General features: G+C 45.1%; 1 protein-coding gene across 1 annotated transcript; it reads left to right on the forward strand.

Annotated features, from left to right (window-relative positions):
• Positions 1–406: 406 nt before the first annotated feature.
• LOC123133525 (putative F-box protein At3g10240) lies at positions 407–1,776 on the forward strand. Its single transcript, XM_044553002.1, has one exon. It carries the CDS (start codon positions 527–529, stop codon positions 1,628–1,630), a length of 1,104 nt encoding a protein of 367 aa, XP_044408937.1. The 5' UTR covers positions 407–526; the 3' UTR covers positions 1,631–1,776.
• Positions 1,777–10,947: the final 9,171 nt, after the last annotated feature.

Genomic DNA, 10,947 nt, shown 5'->3' on the forward strand with positions numbered 1-10,947 from the left:
CTGCTTTCTACAAGCTCCTGGCTTTTAGCAAGTTTGCTCCACTGAGACGGAGGACCAGAGACGACAACGAGCTTGCGGCACAGAGTTTTTGCTCATGGCTCTGCCTATGAATGCAGTAGGAGGAAGACTTCGACACACAAAATTTTGGATGTATTTTCAAATTTCTGTATAAGTGTTTTTGTAAGGGTTTCTGATAATTAATATATGGCATTTGGTGTTCTCGCAAAAGAAAAAACTTCCATTGACAACAATATCTTGTTCCATGTAATGTTGTGATTTAAAAAAGGTATAACTATTAATACTGTTAATACAATATAACATTTCCAATTTGTATGCGAGTGTTACCATACAATACCTTTCCAGGTTGTAAGTTGTAACAAACTAACGGGGTTGTAGGCCTTCCCTAGAAAAAACCAACGGGGTTGTAAATTTGGGGTACCATCCTGCCTGCAGATCCGATCTTTCGGCCTCGCGACGACTCGCGGCTCGCGGGCGGTTCCTTCCGGGTTCCGGCCACCGATCGACCATGCCGACGTCGGTACCCAACGACGTCGTCTCCGAGATACTCTCCTGGGCGCCGGTAAAGTCGGCGTGCCGGTTCCGGTGCGCGTCCACGGGGTGGCGGGCGCTCATCTCCGACCCCGCGTTCGTCGCGGCGCACAAGGCCCGCACGGAGCCGCAGCTCCTCATCGTCGCCAACTCCTTCCATGGCGTGGCCAGCGGAGGGCGGCGCCGCCGCCGTGACCTGCGGCTGCTGGACACGGACGGCAGCGTCGTGAGGGTGGTCAAGTCCGCAGGTGACCTATGGACCATCACCTCCGGACCTCGCGGCCCCGTCTGCGCCACCCGCGTCGGCGGCGTCCTCAACGTGATCGATCTGGCCACCGGGGACGTGCTCGTGACCTCCACGGAGATGGACGACGGCGGAGCGTCCTACGTCTTTGGCATCGGCTACGCTGCCCCGTCAGGCAAGTTCAAGGTGGTCCGCCTCACGAGCATGTACAGTTATGCTGATCCACCGGAGTACACCTGCGATGTTCTCACGTTGGAGGACGGCGCCAGAACATGGTGGCGGAGGGAGTCACCACCAATTAAAGACCGTGTCCGCTTTCACAAAAACTCTGTGGTCACCATAGATGGTGTGCTCTACTTCCTTTACACTTACAGCTCGGTGCCACCGCAGGTGGGCGGGTACTGTGTCCTCTGCCTTGACCTCGAGACCGAGGAATGGAAGAGGTCCATCAAGGCCCCGGTGAGGCTACAAGAGTTGAGATCAGAGACCCGTATGGTCGAGCTCAATGGCACCCTTTGTATGGTTCAGCCAGAGGGACGTGGGACCAAACATGCTTGCACGACCATATGGCTGCTGACTGATTTGGCCGAGGGCACTTGGGTCGAGGCGTATATGATCCCGATGGCTCGAACCATTGATCTAGTGATACCTTTCAGGGTGATGCATCATGGTGGAAAGCTAATGTGCTATTGCTTTCTTAATGGACCAACTCCGACGCTACAAGTCTATGATCCGCTCAATGGGACATGCACACACTTGGCGGATCTTCCAGGTAACCATTTGGGTGACGTTGCTTTTTGTGACTTGCACTTGGAATGTTATATACGTTCCACCTAAGATCTCGCCGGCTGCTGCAATGGTTGAATCGATTCTCTCATTTGTGGATGATTTTTAGAAACCAAATAATGGGGTCTGATGTTTTCATTGTCGGATGCTTGGAACAACATGAAGTTGCGCAGAGCAGAGCTCAGATGACAATTTCACAAGAGTTTTATCTAGCTTTATTTTTATCAACGGTCTTAGTTGTACTCTCTTTGTTTAATCAGGTTATAAACAATAGTATCAATTCATTTCATGTAAAAAAAAGCCACACATTGGACTATAGAATGGCATTCGTGACGAAATCCAGGCTCGAAGCACAAATTCGTTCTTAATATACTAGAGGGTGGCAGTTTTTTTCATAAGACTATTTCATAACTTTTATTTTTCAAAAAAAAATGCCATCATCTTATGAAACAATGGCTACTTAGGTTCAAACATAACTGTTTAGTTTTCCCGTTTATTTTTACGATATGGTAGATTTAGTTTCTCATGCATGGCAATTGTAAAGTTTCATGTATGGCTTTTAGGTATGTGTCAAACTTATGTTCAAATATTCATCCGACCACCTGGTAAGTTTATCTCTACTGAGCAATCCGTAGGTCGTCGTTCGTTCGTCTCCCTCTCCCATCAATCAATTCACCCCTCGACATCCCCACTCGATGATCAGATCTACCACCAGGGCAACTTGCTTGGGTGGGGAACGTAGGCCGGATGGTCGGTGTGATCGAAGGCGATCGTGGAGTTGGACCACTCCAGGAGCTCTTTTGGGGTCATCGCGACTACGTAGACCGCGTGTCAGGTGAGCTTCTGAGCCCGACGTGTATCGGCAGCTTGGAAGATCATGTTGATGCCTACCGATTGGGGGGCTGGTGGGTTGATGAAGGCCCAACCGCCCGGAGGTCGGCCGAGATCGGCCCTGTCTTCCTTGCCAGTGGTGATGGAGCGGCGTTGAAGCACACGATATCACCGTGTTGGTCAAACTAGAAACAGAGGCTTCTGAAGAAGATCATGTCAACGAAGGAGGTTGGCGTTACGTTGTAAAGCATGCCCCGATTGTCGACCTCGAGGTCGAAAGAGCAAAAGACTAAAGTCTGGCCCGGCATGAAGTCCTCGGTCATGTATAACGATTTGATCTGTTGGAGGATTGGAATAACATGAAGATGCAAAGAGGAGAGCTCCAGATGACAATTTCGCAGAAATTTTATGTGTATTTATTTTTATCAATGGTCGTCGTTGTACTCTCTTTGTTAAAATCAAGCTAAACAATAATATCAATTCATTTCATTCTCTTATCATTGACCCACAGGGAGTCCCAAGAAGGGACACGTGTCATTATTGATTGTGGCTTACTGATGGTGGTAGAACCATCTTTTTTTAACGCAATACAGACGCAAGCGCTCATATAAATGTGCATACACTCACCTCTATAAACACATACACGCACACCCTACCCGTATGAGCACCACTGACTGAACCGGCATATCATCTTGAGATTTTACGAAGTCACGTGGTAGAAGCATCTAAAAGGTCCAAATCCGTCTCATTTGCACGTGTTGTAGATTTTGTATGCACGATACGATTGTGCGTAACAATCTGATTGAAGCCCTTCTCAAGGGCGATTTTCGACAAGGTTGTTAGGTTAGGCTGCATTAGAGCATCTCTAGCAGATCCCGTATGCCCCGTCCCTCAAAAATCGGTTTAAAAAATACCGCAAAAAGCTTTTTCGCATTTTTATGGTATGACTTTTGTTCTGGTAGAATAAATCCCGTAAAATATTTTATGGCCCGGTAAAATTGCACAAACGCCCCTAAAAAGCGTCTGATAAATTACAACTGGGTCCACACGTCTTGCCGGTGACAACGCTGCCGTGGAGCAAGACGAGGACCACGGGGACGGACGCGACGAGCAGGCAGCTAGCTTGGATTGCCAAATCTCATACGTGCGATGCACGTGTACCTTACTAGTACAAATAGGGTTTCAACAGAATTTTGCAATTAAGCCTATTTCTGCAATCCTGGAAGCAGAGTTGTTTATTATGTTATTTTTCAGGGTTTCACTGTAACATGTACTACATCAGTAATGGAAAAAAAATTAACCACATATGAACCAACCGGTACGTAGTTGTGCTGTCAGAGAACCGCCGTGGCCACCCTTAGAATTAGGGCACGTTCATGACCAAGCGAGGTGCACGTGCTCAGCCCGGGCCAAACAAACAACCCTAAGCCTAAGGGTGGCCATGCGATTCACAACTTTGCTTTCACTACCTACATATACATACATACCCAAAATCTTTGCATTTTGTAGCTCTTGCTGTAGTTTGTAGCGCACACATACACTTGGATTGTGGCATTAACCCAGGCCAGGCACCAATACATACTACTTCATCCGCCGCACACATCAACCGCCAACAAGCTTAAAACCAATAACAAAGCCCGAGACTCTCCCCAAGAAAGGAGAAGCTACATATATGGGCGCAGGTGTAGCGACTCGGCGCACAAGAGATACAAATTAAAAGAGAAGAGCAATACCAATACAGCCACCCAGAAAAGCTCCTGCCTCCATGGATTGGAACACCAACACCTCAGACGCCATGAGCTTTGCGCGCTGTTGCGGTGCCTCCCTTTTTCCCACCATCGCCTCCACCAAGCAGCTCCAACGGTTGTTAATCCAGTGGTAGCAAACGTGAAAGACCAATCAACTAGGGTCGCAACTCGAAACGGGCCATATATTTTTGCCTTCCGGACCCCCCAAGGTGTCCCAGCGACCCCAACAGTCGGCACTTCCATTTCCCCAACAGGAAGAGATTCCTGAAACAACAATCAGCTGCGGCCAATTGGCAACAGAAGCCAATTGCACGACAAATATATATTGAGCTGGCAAACACTCTCAAACCCACCTTTGCTGACCCCAGCCATCAGTCTCCTCTCCTGGAAGAAGAAATCACACCATGAGTCTGCATTCGGTTTCTTTCAGCACATCTCCTCCTAGAAGAAAGAAAGCACACTGAAAGCTGAACATAACAAAAACAATAGACAGGATAAACCTTGTAATCTATAGGCAGTAGTAGTTTCTCTAATTACAACACTGAGCAACTATACCCCGCGGACCGTGGTTGCCAAGTTGCTGCCATGCTTGCTCTAGTATAAAGATTGTAGGCATAAAGGAGGCAGGCAAGGAACAAGCCCCTCTGGAATTCTACTGATGTACGATGTGTTGCGCCCGTGCGTGTGTTGGACTTCATGAACCATTTATCGCCTTCTATGCTTTCCATGATACTGATGAGGAAAGGTGCGCACACCAGTTTTATCATTTGCAGGGGACAGCCGAGAAATAAAAACCTCATGGTCTGCTCAGTGAAAATACTAAATTTCTTGCCAGGAACCACCTACTAAACTGAAAAATAGCATTTTTAATGCATCGAAGAATCGGCCAGAACGAAAGAGCACTATGATGTGGTTGTAGTTTGGACTATCTTGTGCTGCTTGCTCCTCTCTCTGATTATTTGGTTGAACTGAATCCCCATGTGTTGGCACCATAGCCGTCATGTTCAAACACAACGAACAACCGTTTATTTAGACTCGTCAATTTATAGTCATGCCCAATCCCCTAAACGAATCTCTGATTATAAGGCTCTCCTTTTCGTGTAAACTTCAGTTGGTATACAACCTTGGTGAGCTAGCGCTGGAAACAGAATTACCAGTACAACATCATCCCCCAGTTGATGCTGCTCTCCTAGTCGTCCTCACGGTCGGGGTGGCCTCATCATGCTCATCATGGCCTCTTGCGTGTGTTTTCTTCATCTCTGCTTCATAGAGATAATTGTTATAGTTTCGGGATTAATTCAGGAGTTGTATTTTATTATCATTGCCTTCATGTAGTAAGTTCATTAGTGAAGTTTATTTATCTACTCTAAATGAATATGCATAAATGTTGGAGAAATAAATTCTAGAAATAAGAATGATGCAGATCAGCTACCATTTGCAATTTGGATTTCATCACATGCCTTCAGTACATTATATACAAATGTATGGTTTGCACTTCAAGCTAAAACAGTTTATCCGCTGACACTATGTCATTTTGCTTTTGGCGAACCTATATGAAAATATGACTATTTTAATATACTAAAGTGGACATTTATGAAAACGACAGGAGAACCTTTTGCTCAAAATCCTCTAATCACTGATGTATTCAAGATAAGAAAGTGATTTCTCATCATAATTAGTTAAGCCCAGTCCCAATGTTCTGAAAACATAAGAACTCATACAGATGGGGCTGTGATAATTGGAAATACTGATAAAATAGTTGTGGCCATGAAGCTTCTGAAGCAAATCACAAGTAAAAGTTAGCCACATATGTAGTTTAGAAAACTTTGTTGTAGGACCTCTATTTTTCAGCTCTCATTCGAGTCAACTTGGCTCCTGAAACAAAATGTACAAATTTGATTAAAGCACCAGATGCTGCCAGTTTATTCAAATCTGTAGTACAATACTAGAAGGATTACTTTTTTTGCGGGGGTACTAGAAGGATTACTTAACTTGCAAGATTCAAAAAAGAGAAAAATAGGAGCTTCCCTGAATAAAACTCACGCCAGCATCAGGCCATACTTGTCACAGAAGCCTTCTGAATCATGTATAGTACAGCAAAGTCATAGCCGCCATGTTTCATCTTGTTTCCTGGGAGAAGAAGAAAAAAACACCATCCAGTTTCAGCACATCTTCACCTGGAAGAAGGAAAACACCATCCACATTCAGTAAATCAGTATGCTCCTATTTCCCAGCCACTTTTTTCTTGAGGGAAACTCGACACCATCTCACCTGGTGGTAAGCCACTTCATGATCGATCCATTCCCAATCCCCTTGCTCATATTTCATTAATCTTGTTTCTATAATTACAACAAGCACCAGAGAAGGGACACAGAGCTGATCATTAAATCACATCTCTTCACCAATATAGCATGGACCTCTCCTTTGCCTTACTACAAGCACACACCAGAGGTCTCATTTGTTCCACCTTCTACAGCCTCACATCAGGAAAAAAAAGGGTTGGTTCGTACACTGAGGTACATAGTAAATCATATGTATGAAATTCTGCAAGACTCTATGCTACATGGCATCCCATCCGGCTTTTCTTCCTTTTCCTTTTACCACTTTCCAGATAGAAATTTGCAAAAATGATGGTACATAAGACCCACTAAACAAATATTCTAAGGGATAAATATGCCCTCGCTATCTATATGGATAGTGTTATTATGGAATAAAATTAGCTAAAGGTATAGCAGAAATTAACATGGTAATGCCGCAACCTTTTTTAAGGTTACCATAACATAGGTTCCCTTGTTGTATGAAATGCCCTTTGTTTTTCAGCACCATGGCATACACACATCAGTTTGCTTCTCCAGTACAAATACCAGGGCATTAGAAATATCCGTTTACGTAGTGATATACAAGTAGGCCGTCAACAGAAATGTGACTAGCCCCTAGAAAAGTATCAACAAGAAGGCCATCCAAAACTAAAAGGGAAATAAACGAAAATCGATAAAATTACTAGTCAACAATGGCCTGCTTAGAATAACTTGATCAAAACTGCATTCTCAGCAGTGATCAGCACCTTGTGGCCAACTGACCATCAATGAATCCCAAATTGTTTCACACAGAAAAAGAAGCCCAAAATTTCCATCCAAAATAAAGTTTGAGACTTCATATCATCTTCATGGCCAAAATGAGAACATTCTTTCATGGAACGATAGATTGAGGATTGCATTCAAGACTGCAACAGCCATTTTAGAACATAAAGATACAGAGTGTGCAGAAATTCTGCTCATTCATACTTCAAAGCACTCGAGGGATGCTCTGATCTTACACTCTTGGTTCCAATATGTGTGTCAATATGAGGAAGGACAAGTCATAGTGGTGCGATGCTTTCTTCTCAACCGAATGACATAATGAACATACCAATTTTCATACCGGTCTTGGTTCATGCAAATATGAATCTCGCAGGCACTTCCCCTCTGCAAGCTGCTGCATAGTCTTCAGCAAGGTGTGGTGCAGCTTCCTTGTGAGGGCATATGTACTTCTTCATGAAATCGTTATTGCTCACTAAAACTGGAGAATAGTAGTCCCGGTCATGATTGAGCAATCCATTTTCCTTGAGGAACTTTACAGCGTAATACCGGGGCCTGAGCCGGCCCTTCAGGCTGTAAGTGAGCACTGCCGGCCGACGAGCAATGTATGCCGGTTCCAAGCCAACCTCGGAGATGAGGAACTCAGAGCTACGCTGCATCGACTCCTTGGACCTCGTCAGCATCAATGGAGCCTTGGAAACGGCAATGGCCACCTCAGCATCCGTCCACATGAACGTGTTCTTCAAGCAGTCCACTCTGGCTGCGATCTCCTCTTTGCTGAAACATGCAACAGCATGCAGCGCGTGGCCGAACATCCCAGAACCACAGGGCACACCCATGTTTTTGGCGCATGCCACCATGCCCCGGAAGCGCTCCGGGTTGGTGCTGAGCAGACCTGGTCGGCTGGTGCATAGCTTGGCAATATCACAAGCACCTAGCTCGCACTCCCGTAGCAACGCCAGGTTAGGCTTGACCACCCCCTCGAGGTCAGAGGTGAGAAGGTAGAAGCTCCTCTTGAGTGCCCGGAGGACGTTGTCAGAGGACCCAAAGAGAGTAAGGTAGTAGTGCATGTCAGAACTAATCTTGTTATTAATGCTTGGTTTAGATTATTTCTTGGTTTTTCTTGAGTCATGCATGTAGTCGTGTCCATATACTAGGCTGTCGGCAGTGTACTCACATAAATATGAGATCATGTGTGTGCATGCAAACTAGTAGTGGGTCAGATTAGTTAGTTGATGTAGTCACGCATGTAGTTTGTTAGCTAGCCATGTGCATGTGCATGTTGGCCGGGTCATTTGGATCATGGGTGAGTTGGTTAGTGGCCGAGTGTGCCGGCCAAGTTAGTGCGTAAGTACATGGGTTAGTGGTTAGTGTGCCCGGGTATGGCAGCTAGCTTGGCAAGTCAGCCAACCTCTCTTGTGTATATAAGTGTTGCACTCAGTTAATGAGAAAGTTTGAGGCCGTGTGGGCTGGGGTAAAACAATGTAGTGTATGTGTGTCTCGCCGGGAGTAGAAAGCAAAGCTAGTCTCTCTCCACGGTGAGGTGTGTGTGTGTGAGAGTTTATGAGTTTTTCCCACCGTGTGCGTTCGTGTGTTCTTGAGAGAAGAACAAAACAAGAGGAAGAGAGAGTTCATAGGTAGAAGAAGAAGAGGCACTGCGTGAGGAGGCGGCGCCAACAGTGCAGCCTGGAGACGATGGATCTGCACCAGAATCTGTGACGGGAAAGCGAGACGAGGCGCGCGATGTCATAAGGCGAGAGTCCGAGGCCGGTGAGCCCGGCGACGTTGGGTGCCAGGGTTTTCTCCACTTTGGCGCAGAGGAACAGCGGGTCCTTGGCGATGAGGGCGGCGACGTCGGCGCCGGAGAGGCCGAGGCCGGCGAGGAAGGCGAGGACTGCTCGGGCTTGGATGGTGATTTGAGGTGGGAGAGCTTGGCGGAGGCTTTGACGGGCTGGGGTCGGGTGAGGCCGCAGGTGGAGACGAGGTACTCCTCCACGGCGAAGCTAGTACGGATGGGGGAAACTGCGGGCGCCGCGGCGGTGAGGAGGCGACGGACAGGGGATGCGTGGGAGGTTGCTGGACATGAGAGGAGATGGTCGAGGACGCGGCTACGCACCCTGAGCACGGCGGCGCGGTGGAGCCAGCGGCGAGGGCACGACGGCGGCCCGATGCGAGAGCGAGAGGATTAGCGTGGTCTGGAGACTTGGAGATGACAAGGTGACCCCACGCGTCACTCGCTCCTCTGATAATGGGCTGGGCTGGAACCGGATCCTCTAACATTGGGAAGGAATGTCATGATGCTATAGTATTAACTTAGTGTAAAATGAAGAAGGAAAGTTAGAAACTGTTAGTAGATAGTTAATACGTTGCTTAGTGTTGGTATTTACTGTAGATATAAATAATTTAAATTTAATTTTATTTCACCATCAATTTGTTTGCATGTAATTACTATAAATGTACACGGTAGATCATCAGTTTGCAAATTAATTTAAATCATTTTAGCCATAATCATATAAATAGAAAGAAGGAAAGTTAGGGTACTATAACTTCTTTAACATTCCTTCTCAATGTTAGAGAATCCGGTTCCGGCTCGGATGGGATGGAGTCACTTGTATACACGATTTTCTTTTATCTCTGGGGCAATGTCTCAAAAAATATTATCTTTGGGCATATTGGAATGAAGGGTTTTTTCATATATTTTTCTTCCTTTTCCCGATAAAAAAATCTTCTTTTTGTTTGAGCAAAATGATCAATAAATCGATCAAAACAACTGGGTTACAGTTGTAGTACAAAATCTCTTCTAATCCTTCAGGGACGTTTGCTAGGACAAAAAAGATCTACATTTCTTGCAAGTTAAGTAAGATCATGAGCCAGGATTTTGTGGACTCTCAAATTAAGACTAACTGCAGTTCACTCTGTACATTTGAAAACTGAACCGAAAATCCGTACCGAAAATAAACCGAATCGAACCAGTTTTATGGTTTGATGGTTTATGGTTTAGATATGGTATGAACTTTTCATACCGATTTGAACTTTGGCTTTTTATGGTATATACCGAAAAACCGAACGGTTAACCAAATAAACCGAAGTGAAAAATAAAATTATATTTCTTGAGATGAACAACCATACAAGTTGTCATTTTTTTCGTACATGAGTCAAATTCACTACTAAGCACGTAAATTTCTCTTGTAACATAGTCATTTTTCTCTTTTTAAAATGCTAAGCACGTCCATAACCATCAACACATGAATCAATGTATGCATATATACTTATATATTTAGTGATATACTACTCCCTCAGTCCGAAAATACTTGTCATCAAAATGGACAAAAGGGGATGTATCTTGAACTAAAATACATCTAGATACATTCCCTTTTATTCATTTTGATGACAAGTATTTCTGGACGGAGGGAGTATTTGTGTAAAATAGTATGTGTTTTGAGTCATAAATTTGCAAATTATTATTACGTTCATTTTCATATTCGGGTCAACTTTGGATTTTATGGTATATACCGAAACCATACCGAAATAATTTGGTATATACCAAAACCAACCGTATTTACCGAAGTATTAATATCGTACAAACCAAAAACCTGTATAAATCAAACCATGTAAACCGAATAAACGGAACGCACAGGGTGAGCTGCAGTATTGGGCATCTGGTCCTTCTTGAATGCCGCCTCTGCGCCATCATCAGGGCGAGAACGCTTCC

Source organism: Triticum aestivum, chromosome 6B, assembly GCF_018294505.1.
Source record: "Triticum aestivum cultivar Chinese Spring chromosome 6B, IWGSC CS RefSeq v2.1, whole genome shotgun sequence".
Taxonomy (NCBI): Eukaryota; Viridiplantae; Streptophyta; class Magnoliopsida; order Poales; family Poaceae; genus Triticum; species Triticum aestivum.

Coding starts and splice junctions, on each gene's coding strand:
- LOC123133525 (XM_044553002.1), top strand. CDS start 527: ATGCCGACGTCGGTACCCAACGACGTCGTCTCCGAGATACTCTCCTGG.